At 30.7% G+C, this 22614-nt stretch overlaps 2 protein-coding genes across 5 annotated transcripts; one reads left to right on the forward strand and one right to left on the reverse strand.

Moving 5' to 3' along the window:
- Positions 1-727: 727 nt before the first annotated feature.
- On the reverse strand, positions 728-11070 carry LOC134681959 (mediator of RNA polymerase II transcription subunit 8-B-like). The gene is made up of 7 exons (XM_063541592.1): positions 10957-11070; positions 9513-9631; positions 8740-8884; positions 7859-7999; positions 3627-3711; positions 1990-2151; positions 728-1232 (listed from the first exon to the last, which is right to left on the reverse strand). The coding sequence occupies exons 1-7, from the start codon at positions 10960-10962 to the stop codon at positions 1150-1152; spliced, it is 741 nt and encodes a 246-aa protein (XP_063397662.1). The 5' UTR covers positions 10963-11070; the 3' UTR covers positions 728-1149.
- On the forward strand, positions 11025-22582 carry LOC134681930 (nuclear transcription factor Y subunit gamma-like). 4 transcript variants are annotated; one of them, XM_063541575.1, is made up of 10 exons: positions 11025-11132; positions 15190-15318; positions 16350-16421; positions 16771-16884; positions 17497-17592; positions 18074-18248; positions 19611-19675; positions 20140-20325; positions 20809-20943; positions 21246-22582. In XM_063541575.1, the coding sequence occupies exons 2-10, from the start codon at positions 15202-15204 to the stop codon at positions 21342-21344; spliced, it is 1059 nt and encodes a 352-aa protein (XP_063397645.1). In that variant the 5' UTR covers positions 11025-11132; positions 15190-15201; the 3' UTR covers positions 21345-22582. The 4 variants fall into 4 exon arrangements, with proteins under 4 accessions (XP_063397645.1, XP_063397630.1, XP_063397635.1 ...); XM_063541560.1 differs by lacking the exon at positions 11025-11132 and adding an exon at positions 11455-11575; XM_063541565.1 differs by lacking the exon at positions 11025-11132 and adding an exon at positions 14597-14738.
- Positions 22583-22614: the final 32 nt, after the last annotated feature.

Genomic DNA, 22614 nt, shown 5'->3' on the forward strand with positions numbered 1-22614 from the left:
GAGGAGAAGATTCTTGAAATAGTTTAAGAAGACAGACGACGGAGCCAAGTGATGGCATAAGTTCACATAGCCCTTTGGGCCAGGTGAGCTAAAAACATCATTAAAAAGAAATTACTCTTATAATAAGTTTTCTATGCCAAATTCATGTATTTGGTTTTGATGTTATATTTGTTATTCTCATCAGATTTTGTCTAATTCTCAGTCCATTTCTGTGTGTGTTACATTTTAATGTTGTGTCGTTGTTCTCCTCTTATATTCAATGTGTTTCCCTCATTTTTAGTTTGTTACCCCAATTTTGTATTTTGTCCATAGATTTACGAGTTTTGAACAGTGGTATACTACTGTTGCCTTTATTTATTCTGACACTTTCCACTTAACAACCATATTTGTATATATTGTTTTGCTGATTCCTCTTCAACTACTTTGAAAGCATAAAAATTAAGAACAATTCTGAATTTAGGGTGGTGTGAATCAGATGTGGATAGAAAAAGACACATCATATTTATAAAAACTCATTCTGATTCAAACTAAAGCTGAGATCTTCAAATGCTGGATTATGTTTTACTTCAGTTTTTAACCTAAAATAAAGTTTCCTCTGTAATAAACAATTATGAATACTTACAATTAATTCCTTAGAACAAAATATCTATAATTCACTGATATTGACATTTTGAAACCAGACATAAATTAACTGGCAAGGATCATTTCAAAGAGAACAACTGCAATCTCAGCAACTGATAAATGAGATATACATTTTTTTATTGACTCTAAATTTTTCCCACATAACTATCTAGAATACAATAAAAGAGAAGTAACTGTGAAATAAATAAGTTTAACAAGAAAATACAAATTTTAATTCACATAGTATTAAGCTTACAAATATGAAATCATAATCAATAATTCTTTTCATAGCACTTGATCATTATTGCACTTGTGTACTTTTAGCGAAGAGTGGTAAATACAATCTTGGAATCCCTTCTTTTTCAACCTTCAATCTCCTTTTTACATCTTTTTCAACACAAGCATGTCAAGTCTTTTTAAACATTGTACTACAACAACTGGTGCAGAGAAACATACATCATGCATATCAAAATTGGTCTTCATTCTACCAATATAGTCTTATCCAAAAAATTGATACCAGTTCACAAATCAAGGTCTTTGGTATGGGTGGGTACTGGCTGCAGACTTGATGTTTGTTTTTATGGTACTTGGTGCTTTTCCAATGTTTTGTGCTGAAAACAGAAGAAAAATATTCTGATTTTTCATACTATTTACAACAAAAGATTGTTATATATAATCAGACCATGTAGCTGCAACAAGCTATAAATCATAAATTATGACTAACTGGAAGAGAAATATGTCTTTTAAAATGTTATTGGATTATGTTTTTCAACTTTGTACTTTATATGGCTTTTATCTTTCTATACTCAAGCTTCACTAATGAGTCATTTGGTAGGCAAAACATATGTCTGCCATGCATTATTTTTGTATCAGATGAGTTAACTTCCCTAACACAGTGCTCTTATGACTAGTATATTTGACTGTAAAATTGACAACTGACTTCACTTGATGAATTGAATGTAGTTTGATATAAAAATTGATACCTGTTCATATAATGTTACCTTAGCTGGTAGTTTTTGATCCTCCAGATTTTGATAGACAGAACTTTTGAGAAAATGGAACTAAGAGAGTAGTGAAGCACTACGGTTATCATGATATTGAATCATACTATACATTTAAAAAAATCTATTATTTTGCTTTTCAAGCTAAAATTATGTGTCAATTGGACACAGACACCCTAGCTTATGCATGCACTAGAAATTAGACAATATTTACTTTTACAAGGGGACATCAATCAAGAACAGTAAAAGAGACCCTACTATATTCAATATTGATCATGGGTCTGCATCAAGTGATTCTTATACAAATTAAAGAAGAGTTTGTTTAGGTTGATGTATCAAATCATTGAGTGATGCATATCAATCTTACCCTGTTGTTTCTGTTGTTGCTGCTGTTGTTGTTGTTGTGCTGTCATACCAGGTCGAGAATCTTGTCGTTGTATTGATTTTAGTCCCTTACCAAACATCATGGCTGCCACCATTGAACTGGTATCTGTTGATGAATAAGTCTGTGCCATCTGGGCTTTCTGATCTATATACAAAACATTTTTTCTATTTATAAAGGGGAATAACTCTAGAACAATAAAAGTGACACAACCAATATCAAACTTTATGTGTTTTGTGTAATAAGCATTGTGTATAAGTTTCATAACATTTGTTTGAGGCTAACTAGAGTTAGAGAATGGACGGACAGATATACAGACAGACAAGAGTAAAAGTTAGTGCCCCCTTTATTAAGGCAAGGGCATATAAATATTAAAGTTAATGTTTAAAAATTGGATTGCAAGTTCAAAATATAATATATGAATACACATCAGTTTTGAAATAGTTGTTAAAGTTAATCTAATATTTTAAATTTATACCTCAAAATTTTGAAAATTTGTGGATACAATCCAAAATGAACCTACCAGTTAAAAGAAAATAAGTTAATGAATAGTAGTTTTTGTATGAATTTTAATTCAATCTTCCAATTAAAAAAAATGAATCAAGAATAACAAAAAGTGAGTGTTTAGTTTCCACTGAGTTGTGAAAATTGTTCAAGACATGACATTTTACTTATTGCTGAGGATAAGATGCCCTCCTAATGCATAAACATAGCTGCTACATTAAATTTATTAAACCTTGATGTTCAAATTCAACTTGAAATAGGTGTGTCGGCAAGACATTTATGATTTATTTTATAAGAATTTAAAAAACTTAAAGGAGACAAAATACAAAACAAGATTTGAGCCTTAAAACTAATGGAGAAGCTAGCTTGACAAACCATAAACCAATGTGAGATGGACATTTTGTTGATGAGGGATTTTTTTTTTAACTTTCATATTATCATAATGTTTGTATGACCGTTCATAACTTGAAGATGCAGGTAAAGCCATGAGGCACTCACATTAAAATGTCATGTCTGGTTATATGTCTGTACAACCACCTTTCTGAATAATGAATAAAATATCCATACTCATACATCACCACCATAACCAACAAGCAAAACTGAATTACATTGCAAATTGAGAGGATACTGTAAACTGACTTATTTTTACGGATACTTTATTTGGCCATTTAACTTTTTCGGATTTGAGCGTCACTGATGAGTCTTTTGCAGACAAAACGCGCGTCTGGCGTATATACTAAATTTAGTTCTGGTATCTATGATGAGTTTATTTATTTTGCGTTTTACCCTTTCTAGACCACTTCACAGCTATTTAATTTTGAGATTTTTTTACTTACTGGATGAAGTCTGATAAGGAATGATCCAAGTTTTCAATATTCACGCCGATTTATATTCACGCTATTTTTTAACTCGTTAAAGTCTCGATATATCTAATCAGTCGTGAAAATAAGTTGGTTTACAGTAAGTAACATCTTCATTCCTGCTAGCTTAGGGTTATGATCCAGTCCTTTTCTATTCACCCTTGGCAGTTAAAATGCACCTTTAAGATGATACATGTATGTGTAGAATATAAAAGAACAATTGCAACATGGTGATTGTATAACTCGTCTTTAACTTACTTGCTTCACTTTCTAATTCTTCTTTGTTGGAATTTATGATATCCAATAAATTACTGGTGATCTTGTTCATTGAGTTCAGCTGTTTCTATAAATAGAATACACACAATGCTGTATTGTTAATCTCTACACCTACATACCTGCCAATTTTTCAAAACGATCATAGGGGTTTTACGTGCAAGATGGCTCTTATAATCCTACAAAACCTTTTAGGAGGCCTTCAAATATATTCTAATATTGTTTATTGGATTCTTCATACTATTAAAAGCCTGTAGCCATTGAAAATTAATTGTTTTGTTCAAAATTGTGGACAAATTGCCCATTCAAATTTTCCATTCGGGAGCCTCCATGGGGAATATCCCCCGCAAATAGTGACAGCTGGCAGGTATGTACCTACAAATTCTGACCTATATATCAATGCAATGTGCTGATTTAGTGGGTAACCTGACATGCAAAACTTGCCTCCAACAAATGTATTCACAAATTAAAGATTTCAGAATTCTATACATAATCATGGGCTGATCCAGGATTTCCAGTTAGTTGGGGGCGCAGTTTTATTTCTGGCGAGCGGAACGAGGCGAAAAATATTTGGAGATTTTTTTAGGTAAAACTATTGAAATATTCTACTAAAGTGGTGAAATGTAGTTATCTCGAACTATTGTGTGGTAAAATTAGTGAGAAATTAAAGTTTCAAGCTGAAACCGTCTTAATCCACACCTGACAACAATCTACAGATAGACGGGCGAACAGACGGACGCAAAGTGAGACGAGACAGATCACAATTGATCAACTGACCAATATATTTTTCAAACGAAAATTTCGACTTTTTTCAGCGATTTTTAAATGTCCTTTCATACTATCTGTTCTTTAATTTTTTGATTTTCGAAGGTCATGCCAGACTGCACTGTGTTCGCCACAAACAACTAAAATCAGAATGAGATGCATTTACGCAGTTATATGTATTTTTTTGGGATCCCAAGCATACAGTAATACGGTACAGTATTCAGCTAAATATTTAGGTTGCAAGTGGAGATAAATAATATAGGCACAGAGAAACAAAATAATAAACTAACCTTTCGCTTGAAACAGTATTTCTATCTTTCATTACGGATATTATAAAAGAATCTCACTGTTTTCTTGACCGTGTCATGATGAAATTGAGAAAGTGAGTAAGGGATGTTTTGGAACTTTGATTATCAAACAAATTGATTATAAAAACCACAAATACAATGTAACATTGGTATTTACTTTAACTGCTAAAAACCTATTATATTTGTCATCAAACGCAGCTCCGCGTTTGATACTTTCCTTTGAAGTTATTTATAGAACTTTAATAAAGCGTTGGTCAGTTGATTCTGTTAAACTGACTGCTTTATATACTTTGAATGTTAAAAAAGATTGAATGGTCTCTTTTGATACTTAAATATGTTGAAGTCAACCCATGCTTTGCAAATTTTAGACGGCGCACGCCTGCCATGCCCCCGCCTAAATCTGCCCCCGATAATGTATGTAGCAGTTATACTTCTAGGAAGTCAGTCAAAAATTTTCAAAAAAGGTGTTGAATTAACGGGTGAAAAAGCAGCCAAAATATGGAACTTATTCTGTTTAAAGTTAGATTTTTTTTGTACAGAATTAGGGATATAAAAATATTGTGTGCTCATGAAAATATTATTAAATTGTGGTGAGGTATATATAGCAAAAAAATAGATATGGCTTACTCTTCATGTAACTGCTTCCATCTTGTAAGATGAATAACTTCCCTTCCAAATATTTATGTGACATTACAGATTTCTTGATGTCCCATATTCTTAGATTGTACTTTGTTTAAAACATCAGAGTTTTATTTAAAAGCTGACTTTAAACAGTTGTTTTTTCAGTTTATCTTCAATTCTTATCAAGATGTTCAATGAAGATAAACATTTGAGGGTACAATACCTGTATTATCACTGAACTTGTATATATTTTTTAAGGGGCCAGCTGAAGGACGCCTTCGGGTGCAGGAATTTCTCGCTACATTGAAGACCTGTTGGTGACCTTCTGCTGTTGTTTTTTATATGGTCGGCTTGTTGTCTCTTTGACATATTCCCCATTTCCATTTTCAATTTTATGTTGGTTTGATGTCACCATAGTCATGATAGTTAATTTAAACCAGATGCTCCGCAGGGCGTAGCTTTATACGACCGCAGAGGTTGAACACTGAACGGTTGGGGCAAGTATGGACACAACATTCAAGCTGGATTCAGCTCTAAATTTGGATTGTGATTAAATAGTTGACACAGCATAGGTTTCTGACACAGAATGAATGTGTTCTAATGAACTATAAATTTTTGTTTTCTCTTAGAGCAATTCACTATGCTGTTGAATATTAATCCTCTCAAAAAAATGTTTGAAGGAATTTTCTTTTTATTTATGAAATTTCAAATGAGAAAAATTGAACGCAACTTTTTTAATCACATCCCCCTTTCCCTTATTCAAAAACTAATCTCAATTAAAATTTCTAATGGAGTTTGCAACAATAACTACTCATTTAAATACATCATAAAATATTAAGATGTAAAAAAACTGCTTGTTATCACTGAATGGTAAAGATTATTTTAATTTATCAGATGGTAGTAAAAAGTGAATATTCATTGTATATTGTATATAACAAAGATTAAAGTTGATTCTGGACAAAGAAAGATAACTCCAATTAAAAAAAAATTCTTGCTATTGCACAATATTGTGAAATTAGATATTTCTTGCTTACTATTCTGGACAAAGAAAGATAACTCTAATTTAAAAAAAAAATTGCTATTTCACAATATTGTGCAATTAGATATTTCTTGCCATTGTGCAATACTGTGCAATTGAAAAGACTTGCTATTGCACAATACTTAATATAATAATTTAAGATCCTGATTTGGACCAACTTGAAAACTGGGCCCATAATCAAAAATCTAAGTACACATTTGGATTCAGCATATCAAAGAACCCCAAGATTTCAATTTTTGTTAAAATCAAACTAAGTTTAATTTTGGACCCTTTGGACTTTAATGTAGACCAATTTAAAAACAGGACCACAAATGAAGAATCTACATACAAAGTTAGATTTGGCATATCAAAGAACCCCATTTATTCAATTTTTGATGAAATCAAACAAAGTTTAATTTTGGACCCCGATTTGGACCAACTTGAAAACTGGGCCAATAATCAAGAATCTAAGTACATTTTTAGATTCAGCATATCAAAGAACCCAACCGATTAATTTTTTGTCAAAATCAAACTAAGTTTAATTTTGGACCCTTTGGACCTTAATGTAGACCAATTTAAAAATGGGACCAAAAGTTAAGAATCTACTTCCACAGTTAGATTCAGCATATCAAAGAACCCCAAATATTCAATTTTGATGAAATCAAACAAAGTTTAATTTTGGACCCTTTTGGCCCCTGGTTCCTAAACTGTTGGGACCAAAACTCCCAAAATCAATACAAACCTTCCTTTTATGGTCATAAACCTTGTGTTTAAATTTCATAGATTTCTATTTACTTACATGTATACTAATGTTATGGTGCAAAAACCAAGAAAAATGCTTATTTGGGTCCCTTTTTTGCCCCTTTTTCCTAAACTGTTGGGACCTTAACTCCCAAAATCCATACCAACCTCCCTTTTGTGGTCATAAACATTGTGTTAAAATTTCATTGATTTCTATTTACTTAAACTAAAGTAATTGTGCGAAAACCAAGAATAATGCTTATTTGGGCCCTTTTTTGGCCCCTTATTCCTAAACTGTTGTAACCAAAACTCCCAAAATCAATCCCAACCTTTCTTTTGTGGTCATAAACCTTGTGTTAAAATTTCATAGATTTCTATAACTTAAACTAAAGTTATAGTGCGAAAACCAAGAAAATGCTTTTTTGGGCCCTTTTTGGCCCCTAATTCCTCAAATGTTGGGACCAAAACTCCCAAAATCAATACCAACCTTCCTTTTGTGGTCATTAACCTTGTGTTAAAATTTCATAGATTTCTATTCACTTTTACTAAAGTAAGAGTGCGAAAACTAAAAGTATTCGGACGACGATGACAATGCAGACGACGACGCCAACGTGATAGCAATATACGACGAAAAAATTTTCAAATTTTGCGGTCGTATTAAAAGAAAAATATGTTATATATGTAGTTGCGTATGATCTATTAATACATATTGTAATATAGCTATTAAAAGTATTTTTCTCTAAGAAAAGACTTAATGTTCTTACTTGTGCCATGTCTGCTTGCATTGCAGCTGATTTCTGAACGACAATATTAACTTTGTCCTCGACCTCTGGTTCTGGTTTGGTACGGAGATAGTCTGGTACAACTTCATGGTTAAAACACTGTACTCTTCCTTCTGTTAGTTTCTACAAAGTAATTATAATAAATAAACATTTTTTGAAGGCTAGTTGGAGATCAATTAAATAATTACATACAAGTTTAGACAGATAAATATCTGCAATCATTTTCAATACTTTTTCTCCTCATTATCTTTAGGATGTTGGCTCCTCTTGTTTTTTAAGTTTTGTCAGATATTTGAAAATCTTGTATTAAAGTCCTAAGACCATGGACCCTTCATTTTTTCTGCTATATTACATCTATTATTATAAAAGTTTTATATAAAGCTTGTTATTAAGAAGCAGAGAAGCGAACATCTTTAAATATTTTTCTTGCCTATTTTCATGATTTTCATTGAAACAAATGAGATAAGCAAATTCCAAATGACCTTTTATATTGTGTCTTTCTGTGTTGTGATGTTACATTATTGTTTCAGATAAGGGTGAAGGTTTGGTACCATGTAAACAATTAAACCGCTGAAATTGTATGCACCTCATGAATCTGATGTTAATTAGTTGTTGTTTGTTAATTTGGTTCATAAGTGCTTCCAATTCTCGTTTCATGTTTTTTATATAGATTAGACTGTTGGTTTTCCTGTTTGAAAGGTTTCACACTCGAAATTTTCTTTAAAGACCTTTATTTGACCTATAATGGTTTACTTTTATAAATTGTGACTTGGATGGAGAGTTGTCTCATTGGCACTCATTAGACAGTCCACATCTTATTTCTATTAGATCATAAAATAATGTATGATTAATCTTTTCAGTACCTCAAGTTCAGCATCTCTATCAGGTCTCAATGCAAGCGGTAATAAGAGATGATTTCTAAGATGTGGTGATCTGTCATTTTTCAGGACTTTACCAAGACTATTTAGCTGACCAGATATCAGAGCAAAATTATCCAGCACAGATGGCCTGAAAACGATAAGTGGTATTTTTAAGACATTAAATACATGAACATGCTCTCCTATTAAAATGAAAAGCATATTCAATTTTAAATATTATCATGATAAAAGCAGATAGTAGCTTTTCAGGTAAGAATTTATACTTCAATAAAACTTGACAAAAAAGTACAATTCGTTATTTGCAAGTAACTTGCTTATAATAATTTTAGCTCATTTACAACAAGTACAATGTTTAACAGATCTACATGAACATTTAGATCAAAGTTATTTTTTTGTACACGTTTTTAATTTTATTCTGCCACACTGACATGTCTAATCATGTTTACATTTGCCAGATGGTAAACATGGTAATTGTACAAAACATTTGAAATTTTAATAAAATATTTGTCAACATATGCATGGTCAAAGAAAATGCATCTTATTTTAGGATTCCCTTGTCTTGTGATCTTTTTATGCTTGATTCTAATTGTCTCTTCTTTCATTGAACTACATGTACCCAGCTCCTTTGTAATTTCTCAGTTGTGTTAAGAATTGTATTATGCAGAACTCAGTGTTTAAAATTTATCAGTATGATCATGTGTCCACACTTTGTCTGTTGTCTGAAGGAGCATATTAACCATTAAAACATAATGTCCTACCAATTCAATGTTTGATATTCATTTTCAAGCTTAAAGAGAAACGATGCAATGGAATTTTTGATATCCTGAACTCTGTGGATCAAGGCATCTACAGTGGCTTCTAATTGCTTTTCTTCTTTCTGGAAAAAAATCAAATGATATATGTACATTGTAGTAGTAGTCTTGGTACATGTACATTTGTAGTTTGTAAAGCTATTAAAACCTGTCTTTTCAGAATATTCATACATGACATACATTGTATTCAGCCATGTACTGGTCTTAGCTGAACACTAATTTTAATTTCACAAAATTTATGTACTCTTATGATAAGTTAACCCTTTCATGCCAAATTTATCCTTTTGACATCCTTGTGTGCATGCCAAATGTATCCTTTTGACACACAGGTATAGATGCCAGATTTGAATGTATCCTTAAAATGATACATAAATTTCTATTTTTAAACTACATCATACATGTATCACAATCAAGAGTGTAACTTAGAATGGTTAGAACTAAAGTAAAAACATCTTTCATTTAAGGAATGATATAATTAAACTGTCAAAATAGTTTCAATAAGTGTAAAAGATTAACAGCCAAAGTGAAAAAAGTTAAGACCAAAACAAACAAGGCAGATGAAAAGAATGACAAAGTCAACTTTCTAGTTAATTTACTAATGAAAGCATTATAAATCAACAAAAATCATTACTTAACAAACTTCATAAAATGTTGAAGGTTATTCTTGCCAATTTTCAATCATAATGTGTCTGGCAATCCATGCAAAATAATGTTTTTATATCGCTTTTTTGATCGACTGAAAAGTAAATAAAAAAATAAGTTTCCAGCATCATCGTGTTATAGATTATTAGATTCCTATGATTCTTAAGATCATTTCATTTTTTTCCTTAGTGTTGTCATGTTCAGTTTTTATTTAAAGAGTGATAAATCAATGCTAAAAATAGAAAGCCAGAAATTGATCTTGTTGTGCATTAAGTCACAGTTCACAAGCTGGTTTACTGTCCCATGTTTACTTGCCTTGGGGTTATGTCAATAATGCCAAAAACAGACTACATCAGACAATGTAGAAACAGATAAAAAGCCTTTAAAAGGGAGTCATTACATCTAAAAGACATTGATCAGTTGATAGACGGGTTCCCAACCTGAGAAATATAATTATATGTGTACAATATAAGACCAATGTCGCATAATAAACTCTTTTGTATGATGCTTAGAACATAGACAAGATACTAATAGTATTTTGCTGTCACACACATGCACTTTGACTTTGTGTACATGATAAAAATAAAATGAACAACATAAACATGATAATAAAATTATTTTAAGTTTTCTTTTTAAATTTTTTTCAACTCCAAAATCCTTCAAGGATTACAATGCACCTCTTCCTAAAAGTGCATGCCTTTTTTATAACTGTTCCCTCTTAACCCACTCTGTAAAATTAATTTTTAACCTGCATTTTTGTTTTTCCTTATATTTCTTGATTTATAAACCGGAAATGCAATCCCGAATTCACGCATGCGCAATCGGAAGATTTTACCAAATCGCATATCAGCCATATTTTGAAAGATCTGAAAAGACAGAATTTTATTATATAAAATTTATATCAAGAATATTCGAGACTGAAAGGTAACTGTTTTGAAACACATATACTTCCAGGTTCTACATGAAGCTACTTTGAACCAATCCGCGCACCTTGTTTCATTGAATAATTCTTTGTTCTCATTGGTGGGTAGGTCAGTGTTGATTGGGTGTCGATTCCCGACCAATTTATTGGTCCACTCTTCGACCCAATCTCCAATGATAATTTACAAACATTTCCCTATATTAAAGAAGTAGCAATTTACAAATGAAATAAAATGTTTCTCCAAATATACTTTCTGTGATTAGCAGTCATGTGTTGACATATATCCCCTCACGGACAAGACAAAAATGGCTTCCTTTCACCTAGTGCTTTCTATTTTTAGAATGTCACTACAAAAACAAATTCTGAAAATGAATTTCCCATATTTTGTTAACCTTTGGTGTTATCTCAGTAAATATTGGAACTATGCAGAATGAGACTGATCAAAGTAAGACATTGATATACATATATTTATATTCAATTTTATTCATTTTTGTACAAGAACAACCCCTTTTCCCTCTTTTTCATGCATATATTTGTGATATATATTCTATTCTATTCTATTCTATTCTATAGAAAAATAGTTCTCTGAAATAAATAAATGTCACTCAATTTAGGCTATCATACTTCAGCGGTGGATCCAGGATTGACTTGCCCGCCAAATCTAGATCTAGACTAAAATATAAAAAAAATTAAACAGGTTTGCTTAAATTACAAAAATAATTCTTTATTTAATTATTAAATAATGTTCGGAAATTTTAAAAAAGAAAAAATACCTGTTTACTCTTTATATCTTTAGCTTAATCTTCGAGTCCTTAAATAAACTAACGGCTTCTAATAACCCCACATCTTCGAATGTCTTTCTGGTCTCATAATAATTGCATAATAATATATTTATATATATATTATCCTTATTAAAAGGTTAAAAAAAAATAGGGAATATGAAAAAGAAATATGAGTTGTCTCCCTGTTTTCCCCTCTAAAATTAAAATTGACATTTTAAATTTAAATCTCTGCATTTAAGTTTTAAATGGCAACAAAATTTTTATAAAATCATAATTTACAATTTTCTTGTCATATCGCTTTCATGTTTGACATTTGCATACCTCAAAATTTGAAGTAAGTAACAGCAATAAAATTTTATAAATACCTTTGAATAAAAGTATCAAAAAAGTGATAAAGTGTGCATTGAAAACACCTGTTTTTAATCTTCTTTTTTGAAACTACTTCTTTTTGGGCAATTAAACTACTAGTCAGTAGTTTTTAAATATAAGTGAATATCTAGTGTGTGAAATATTACAGATGATGGTCTTGGTAGAATGACATGACTGTTTGTTCTCTCCAGTATGTAAATTTTGACCTGTTACCAAATCTGTGGTAGGGCTTCTGGTACTGGGTCAAGTGATTACAAAGAGAAAAATCATGCTGACAATCACATGAATCTGTGCAAAATGTGAATTCTAATATGATGTTTAATTCAAATTGCAATAAAACTGGGCTACATGTGATTGACATGGGAATTAATTCAATTTAAGATCCCTCTAGTTTTTATAAATTTCTGATATGATATTGAGAAGTTATTGAACTTTATTCTTTGAAAATGCCACTGTTGTATCATGCGTCATGGGGCACAGCTGTTTATTAGTTTATTATTAAATATAAACATGTTGAATTGTTGGCTTTCTATAATGTTTTAGTAAATCATATCAATATACATGTAATAGGTCAAAATTGAAGTCATGGAAGTACAAAAGTTTTAAGGAGTAGGTCCAGTAATAGCCCTTTTTGGCCTCAAAATATAGCAGTTTTACAAAATTGATAAAATGTAAACTTTTAGTTTTTTATTGTCAACAGTAGAGTGCTTCTGCTACATAAATATGGGCTATTTTTGACTAATACAATGAACATATATCGAGTCTGAAATTACTGAATTCTTCACAATTCTAGCATTTTAGTTAAATTTTAGATGGTTTTCGTGTAAAATGAAAGTGGCCTCATTCGTGTTCATCCATAAAATTGAAATGTAAGTTGTATTTGATGATAATACATAACATATATATAAAGGTTGAGAATGAACACGGATGCGGCCATTTTCATTTTTGACAAAAAACATCCGAAAAGTGACATTTTTCGGCATACATTTTTGTATTTGGTTGATTTTTCATATTAAAGCTTGAATCATGGTCAAAATCATTTGTCAGATGAACCTGAAATTTGAGGCCAAAATCGGTCCTTACTGGACCTACTCCTTTGCCTATCAGAACATGCAGAATAGAAATAATTCTGTCATGCCATGCTCTAAACATGTATGCTGATTTTACCTTGGGTAGGTATTATTTTCATCTATATGTAATTATATAATTAACACTCAGTATAAAGATATTGACAAATATAATACATGTACACATGTACACATGTTAAAATTAACATTGAGCCTGGCATGAACAAATTGTATCTTAAAAGATAAGCTAATTGATAATGGCATGAACAAATTGTATCTTAAAAGATGAGCTAATTTATGATAATATAGACACATCAAAATGATAGAAAGGCAGTCAAATTTCTCCAAAAAATGTCAACAATTGTAAGCTTCTTTTCTTCTTTAAGGGGGTTCGCGGGTCTAAATCATTTATATAGGATTTTTCTATATTTTTCTGTAAATGAACTTTATCTTATAGTTAATAGAAAAATGAAATAAAAAAGTGGGGTCACCGTTCGATTGCGCTCACAATCTGCCTTCGGAAGAAGCATACATTTTTGTAAAGGTGGGGATTTTCTGTTGAAGTGATAGGAGAAATGAAAGGTAATATTGAAATAAAAAATGAAATTTATTACAGAAATCGCTCAAATTTTAAAATAATTTAGTTTAAGTACAGCTTATATGGAAATTATATTAAAAAATATAGGTCACCGATGAGTTAAAAAAGATATTTCAATTTTAAAGCAAAAAAATGGCATTTTTGCACCAAAGGGAGATAATTTGGAGCTTTTTCAATGATATATACATTTTAAAAGTCACCTGGGGCCAAAACGAATTGATTTTTTGGAATAATTTTTTAACCATATGATTAAGTAACAACTACTAAAGGCAATTAATGAAATTTGTAATGAAAAATAAATGTTTGATATTTTTCTGAAAATATTATACCCTCGAGCCTCCTTAACTGCTCTTACTGGAGTTTTTAACTGTTGGATATTGACTAAGTGCCTGAATATCCTAGCTTCCACAGAGCAGAGGGTTTTTTGCCCATTATTCTCTAGTCCCGATTCTAAGTCATACCCTCATGTGTCCTATTTTTACCAATTTTGAACAATTGCAATTCAATTTAAGGTACTGCACCTTGTTAAACTTGACTTCAGGAACTGTACTTTGTGTTAATCAAGCTAATCAGGACTTTTCCATAATAATTTTATTTCCTGAACTTGCAACAGGATATATGTTCTTGTAATGTAAAACACTTACACATATTATTTCCTATTCATGCTATTGACACAGATGTTTATCATGTTTTTCATCAAATTAGTACAACACATATACATGTACATGTATATTGAAATACTGTAGGGAACATTTGACCCAGGGATTATGCAAGAAGGATAAGATTTTTATGGTACAGTATGGTGGAACATAGTTATTTTACTCACATATGCTACAGTTAGGACAGTATATATCATGTATATGGAAAGTTTAAATCAATATAACAGTTCATTTGTCAAACAAACGCATACAATGTATATATCATGTATATGCATCATGTAAAAAAATAATGATTTTGATCACTATTTCTTCATACTTTTAAAGTTTTTCTACAAGGCAACTGGTCAACATTTTGGGGTTTACTCTATTTTTAATTGCATGACCAATGATATTAATTAGGTCTTTTCCCTTGACATAGACACATTTATCATTGCACTTTTAGATTTGTTAAATATAACATGTTTTTAGAACACAAACAAGGAAACGTCAAATAAAATCTATAGTGACATGATATTATTATATAATAGTAATTAGAGGGAAATTTTGAAATAGACAGCAATTTCACATTTGAAATCTATTTACAGAGAGTTTCCAAGATGGAGTACCCAACATCAGGACAGTCTCCTAATGCTGCAACAATAAGTGGTGAAGCTGCAGCCATGTTGAACACATTCTGGCCTGATGCAATGAAAGATATCAGAGACCTGAAAAATGTAGGTACTTTTGTATTAGCAAATTTGATAATCATGTTGATTGGTAAAATTTTAACTTGGCTCAATAAATCAACTTTAAGAGTGAAAAAGTGTTTCCATCAATACACCATAATCTTCTTTCTGAATGAAATTCACATTTTGTGTCCACTGTACTTTGCTGATATGAAAAGGTTCCATTCTGCTCTGTGTTCTTACATGTTTAAAGACTATCCTCTTGTTTTTCATTATAATAAGAAATTATATAAAACAATGCATTTATAACCTATGAAAGAAGATGAATTAATAAAATACTTATTATTTTCATGATACATTTGGTAATTAAATATACAAATTTGAGGGAAATCATGTGCTTAGGTATTAACAATGATTAAAATATCAACAATTTTGAGAAACTAATCTTGAGGGACATAGTTGAAATTGAACAGTAAACGTTACCCATGTTACCTATCTGTATATAACTGCCCTGATTAACCAAATAAAAATACTGAAGTTTTGGGCAAACATATACATACAAATTAGAATCCAATCTATCATGTAAAAAATCCCCTGGACATTTAACATGTTAAAAAATATCATGCAAAAAATAATTATCTTATAACATTTATGTTTTCACCATACCAAATGTGTAACATAATATATATATATTTTTTGATAAGAGGAAAAAACTTTCAAATTGCATGTGCATGTTTTTTTTCAAACAGGTTGATCAAGTAAACATTAAAAAAAATCACTACACCCAAGTGTTTTATTTATATATTAGTGGGAAAGACTTTGAAATTTCATTTGTATGTCTTTGAAAAACCGGAACATAATGTAGATGTACTAAATTCATATTTTGAGCAACAACTAAAATAAAAATGTTTCATATTATTCATTTTATAATTTGGTAGATATGCAGTTGACATGTGAACTGTCATAACCTGTAGTACATGTACAGCATAGGATTTTTTTCTTTTCAAATTTGAAGTAATGCAATATTTTGCAGAGTTGTCTCCCATTGTACAATAAAACTGATTTATTTGTTTTTTTAGGATGATTTCAAACAACAGATACTGCCTCTTGCCAGAATTAAAAAGATCATGAAACTAGATGAAGATGTAAAGGTAGGTTTTATTTTGAATATTCATATCAGGGGCATGCCCAATGTGAGACCCTGTTCAAATAGCATAATTTATAGGTAAAATTACAGCCAAACAAATAAAGAAACTTTAATTTTTATACAATTTCAAATTTGATTCCAAGGAAAAATTATTAAGATTTACATTAATATCATGCTCTTGCTGTGATGTAATCTGTTGTGATGACCTGGCCTCAAGCTAACAACAATTGATCAATATGTTGTACATTTAAATAAGCATGTGTTATTTAAGAAGTTTGTTAAATACAGATAGGTTTGTGAAATTATTTTGCTCAATAGAGTCTAAACTAATAATTTTTCTCCAACCTTTATAGATGATCAGTGCAGAAGCTCCAGTATTATTTGCCAAAGCTGCAGAAATATTTATCAGTGAGCTGTCACTAAGAGCCTGGATACATACTGAGGACAATAAAAGGAGAACATTACAGGTATGATATAAATTTTTAAAAAAGGATACTGATAAAAGGTATAAGTGGATCTGACATCAATCCAACAGTAAATTTTATGAGGAAAAAGAAAGTCGGGGTTTACATCAATAAGACTGCAGTCTTACAATGTGAACACAGAAAAAAACCATAGCAGAGTAAGAAATTATTACATCATATAATCAAGCCTGGAATTTCTTGGTTTAAATTATGTTCAACCTGTAGCTATTCTTGTATAATTGAAGAGAAGAATTATAAACACAGTAAATATAAACTTTGAAAAAATTATGAACATGTACACATAATGTAGTAAGATTTCTTTTTAAATCCTTTGTTTAGAAGTGGACCCTTCTTTTTTCATCATATAGTCAAATATACATGCAAGAACCTGTCTGCAATGAAAATACTCTGGTTTTCAAAAAAGTACCAGTAAGCTAGTACATCAGTTCTTCTGTCTGACATTCTGAACCGTCCTTGGAAAACAGAATGTGTAAAGGTCAACAAACTCAGTCTTGAGAGATTTTATTAACACCTTATTATTTAGTAGTTATTCAGGTTTGTATTATAGTATGAACTATGACTGTGCATATAAACTATTTGTTTGTTTTTCTTTAGAGAAATGATATTGCCATGGCTATTTCCAAGTTTGACCAGTTTGATTTCCTGATAGATATAGTACCTAGAGATGAACTTAAACCTACCAAACGAACTGTAAGTGGTTTGATGTAGTAACTCAAAGATCTTTAACTTATATTGCAGATTCATAATTATTTGTAGGATACAAATTTTCTTCTATTTCTTGGGGTGTATGTGAACTACAATTTAAATGATCAACAAAATACGAATTTTCGATTGACTTGCAATTGCATGCCTACTTTTTTAAAACCATGAAATCAAATGTCAACAAAAATGCAATTTTTCCTTAATCTACTTAATTAGTACTGAGTATAAATACTGTAGATGGATCCACATTAAGCAAAAATGTTAGTTTTTTTCAATTAAAAAAACAAAACTAAAAATATTTTTAGAAAGGGCTATTCCTGAGACTCAGTGATATTAATACTAATGAATATGTAATTATGATTGACTGTTTTGGAGATGTAAGTTTAAAAAAAAAAAATATTTGAAAAAATTGTAAAATACAACGAGATTGATAGACACTAATTATAACCCACAATGATTTTATTTCCAGGAAGACACGTCAAGAACTAACAACATGTTACCAGAACAAATACAGTATTATCTACAGCTAGCCCAACAGCAGGCACAGCAAGCACAACAAGCCCAACAACAGCAACAACAAACAACACAACCCACACAGCAAGTCACCACACAAGTGTCACAGCCAACACAAATACAACTGCCAGGTACACTAAAAATGTCATCATAGCAGCTAACTCCTTTATTTATTTATTTTGTTTGAGCTTCCAAATTAGGAACACCCCAATATTATGTAAAGAAAATAGTTTACATCAACATAATAGTCATAATTTTCTGATGCAAGTGGTTTATTTGAGCAATAGTCATGATAGTTACCACTACTATGTCACCAAACCAAAGTTAAAAAAGAACTTTTAAGATTACATTTGTCCTGTGTAGGACAACTTGGTATATTGTAACTATTTTTAACCGGATTTTTGTGACAAAAATGTCGGTTATTAAAATGGGGATGCGCGGCGGGCGGGTGGCAGGGTGGGCAGGCGGGCGGTCGGCAATCAAATGTTGTCCGTGCATTAACTCAAGATGCTTTAAACCAAAGCTTTAAAAATTTTAATAGTTGTTACTGACAACTAAATGAGGGTCAAGTTCAATAATGGCCATTTTGACTTTTACCGTTCAGGAGTTATGGTTCTTGAAAGATTGAAAAATGGCGTTTCCAGTCCTGTCTGTGCATTTACGCATGAACAGTTCTACCAAAGCATCCCAAATTTTAATATGTTGTTACTGGTGACAAAATGGAGGTCAAGTTCAATAATGACGATTTTGACTTTTACCGTTCAGGAGTTATGGTTCTTGAAAGATTGAAAAGTGGTGTTTCCAGTCATGTCCGTGCATTTTCTCATGAACCATTCAACCAAAGCTTTTCAAATTTTAATATGTTGTTACTGATGACAAAATATAGGTCAAGTTCAATAATGACAATTTTTACTTTTACCGTTCAGGATTTATGGTTCTTGAAAGATCGTAAAATGGTGTTTCCATTCACGTTGTTGCATTTACTCACAAACCATTCAATCTAAGCTTTTCAAATTTTAATATGTTGATACTGATGACAAAATAGAGGTCAAATTTGATATTGACAATTTTAACTTTCACCAATCATCAGTAATGGTTCTTGTGATATTGCCAGGACACAAATAAATGCTAATAAATCCGGTTTGCTGTCGTTGTGACAGCCTCTTGTAAACAAATGTTCAGGTTATATGTAGCAGATGTGTAAATACATTTTAAGACACAAGAGACAAAACATAATTAAACATGTTGCAGAGGATGCAAAACAGTGTAGAGAATATTAAAAGTTTTTTAATTTTATAGTTTCTTATTAAATACACCATTAGTTTCACTTACATAAAATTGTTGATGCATATTATTGTTTTTACAAAAAAGATTAATAAAAATTCTTAACAGAAAAAAATCAGTAAAAGTAGATATCAGGACCCAGGCCCATGTTGTTCAAAAGTGTAGTTCAATTTTGAAATTAAAAAAAAAAGATTTGAATATCTTTTCAGGTGGACAAATACAGAATGTCATACAGCAACCCTCCTACCAAATACAGTCAGCTTCTAATACTCTTGTAAGTATCTTTAAAATAATATTTGTATTTTTTCAAGTATTCAAAAGATAAGTTGTGAGGTTAAGTAATTTGATTCGATAATCTATCATAAGTTCATGAAGTTGAACTAATTCTACTAGATCATACCAGATTTGAAGGAGAAATTGACTTGAATAATGAAATCTGAGCTCATTATTATAAATAATATCAACATTCATTTCACCAACATCATAATAAAAAAAGTAGACTTTTTGATATATAATAGATTGCTCTGACGTCCAAAAATTGCTTGAAAATTGACAACCCTCATTCTACAAGGAACATGTTTGTCAAAGCTTTCTTGGTATTAGTGAAGAGGAATGATCAGTTACGCTCCAGGATACATATTTATACTTCAATCAATTGCATATAGCAACACAGGTTCAGACTCCTCATTGGTCTTGTCCAGAATTGCTCTTTTAGATAACTTTTCTTTTCTCTTATAGCAACAGCCACAGGTGATTCAGATCCAAGCTCCTTCTGTACCACAACAGCCACAGGTACAGACTGTGCCAAGTAACCAACAGATTCAGCAAGTCCAAGTTCAACAACAACAGCAGCAGCAACCCCAACAACAAACACAGGTCTATCAACAAGTCATAACAGCTAGTGGAGAAGTACAAAATGTTCCTGTAAGTTTTTTTAATATTTGTCATTATATATTTATTTGAAAGTCATATTTGATAAATAGTTCTTTAACAGAAATATTTGTTTTCCCATTGAAATATATATCTTAGTACTTTGGATTCATTATTATTCCTTGGATACCAGGTATTGTGGATTTCATGGGTACAGGTAAACCAAGAATTTAAACATTCAACTAGGTTTGTATGTGGACTTCGGCAAATCCATGAAAATAAATATCCTCTAACATTCAAGTTTTCCTTAATCTTCGAAAATTGGTACCCACTAAAATAATTGAATCGACAATCATGACAGTATTCTCTTTCTGTTTTATCATACCAATTGAACATTTGCTTGTAATATTATGATTTATTTTTCATACCATCATGGTATCAAGAAATTAATATAAGTCAACATATTTTAAATGATGTACCTACAGTTCCCAGGCATAGTTGTGTTGAATTTTATTGTATACACTTTTTACCTTCCAGATACAATTAACACCAGCACAGCTACAAGCAATACAGATGCAGTTACAAGGAAAACAAACCAATCAAAATGTTATTATTCAGCAAGGGGCACAACCAGCTGTTCAAACAGTGTCAGCAGATTCTCAATTTAATCAGGTAAATGATTGTTATTAATGTCTCCTCTATTTACAAAGGCTTTGATATTACTATTATTTGGTAAATACCAACAAAATTGTCACAATCGACAAAGATAAAATGTTTACAAAGTTACAATTAGTTTGGTCAATGATAAATGTAGAAAAGTTCTGAATTTTTTGTACTGACTTCCTTTAATTATTAGAAATAAAAACTTTTATTATATTGACATTTCCTGATAGTTGATTTTTAAAAATTGTGATTCTTATTTTCATTATGATCTGAAGGAAATAATTCAAACATGTTTTTTTTTTATTTTACAGCAAATGTTCCAAATTCAACAGCTTCCTGGACAAAGTGGACAGCAGATTTATATACAACAATCTGATGACCAAACAGACGGAGCGCAAGATGTGTCATAGCTTTAGTGAAAACATATTTTAATTATCAAATCATGGTACATTGTTAAAATGCCATATTGGTGCACATTTTCTACATTGACATTCAAACCATGTTTTAAGCCAAAGCTTTATTTATTTTGCATTGTTCAGTTCATAAAAAGTTTCATTATTTCCAGGAAGAAAATCTGAGATATGTATATATAAAAACACAAGTCTAGCTTAGAAATTTTCTTAAACTGCTAGCTGGAAGCAGTAATAAAGGGAAACATGATCTTTATGGCAAAAAATACATTTTAATGTTATTGAAATTGTGTTCAAGGCAAACTGAGTTGTATCAGTTTTAATATTTATATCTTCAGAAATTGATTTTTAAGATGAAAATTTTCATTTGCAATTACATAAAGAATAAAGTTTACATGAGACATTAATCATAAATATCATTATTAAAAGCTGTGGGTTCCAATAATTTTGTTCAATCAAATTTACTTTGGTTAAGAAGTCTCTACCCCAAAATGTACATAGAATGTTGTATAAGCAATTCTGTTTTTTTAATTAAAACCAGAAAATTTCAGCATTTGTTCTGAAAATGAAAATTGCCTGACTGGAAAATTGTACTGAGCCCAACTTGATAAAAGAATCTTCAATTGAGAAGATTTTACTGTAATTCTAATCATTTTCTTAAACACCGGGTATATTTCTGATTTTTTAAAGAATTAGAATAAATGAAATAAACTGCTGCCATTTTTTTATACCCCAACATTAAAATAAATTGTAATCACCTTATCCTTCCATTGTCATACTTATATTTTCATCAAACTTTTCCTAAAATTACTATTAACATTGATTGAGTCAGCAGCTTAAAAGAGAGTAGTTGTAAAATGTAGCTTTTTTTAATCTGTCAGATATATACTTCTTTTTTGTTCATACTTTGGACTGATGAATGAATTTAAAAACTTTTCATCATATATTACTCTGTTACTACGGACAAGATTCCCTTTGTATTGGGTCAGAAGCTAAACAGTGATTAGTTTTGTGTGTTTGTTAATTTTAGAACTGTCAGACACCATATTTCTGTTTTGTTTTACTTTGAATTACATATGAGATTATGATAACATGAAAACGTGTATAATATTCTTGTTGTTTCATTGAAATATTGTAATTGATTGTAGATCAAACAAGAGTAATATATCAATGCTTCTGCAATACCAAAAAAAAATAACGGAAAAACTACAATTATCTTTTTAACATTCTCCTTAAAACAGGCTATACATGTTTCTCGTTTCTCGTTTTG

Source organism: Mytilus trossulus, chromosome 1, assembly GCF_036588685.1.
Source record: "Mytilus trossulus isolate FHL-02 chromosome 1, PNRI_Mtr1.1.1.hap1, whole genome shotgun sequence".
Taxonomy (NCBI): domain Eukaryota; kingdom Metazoa; phylum Mollusca; class Bivalvia; order Mytilida; family Mytilidae; genus Mytilus; species Mytilus trossulus.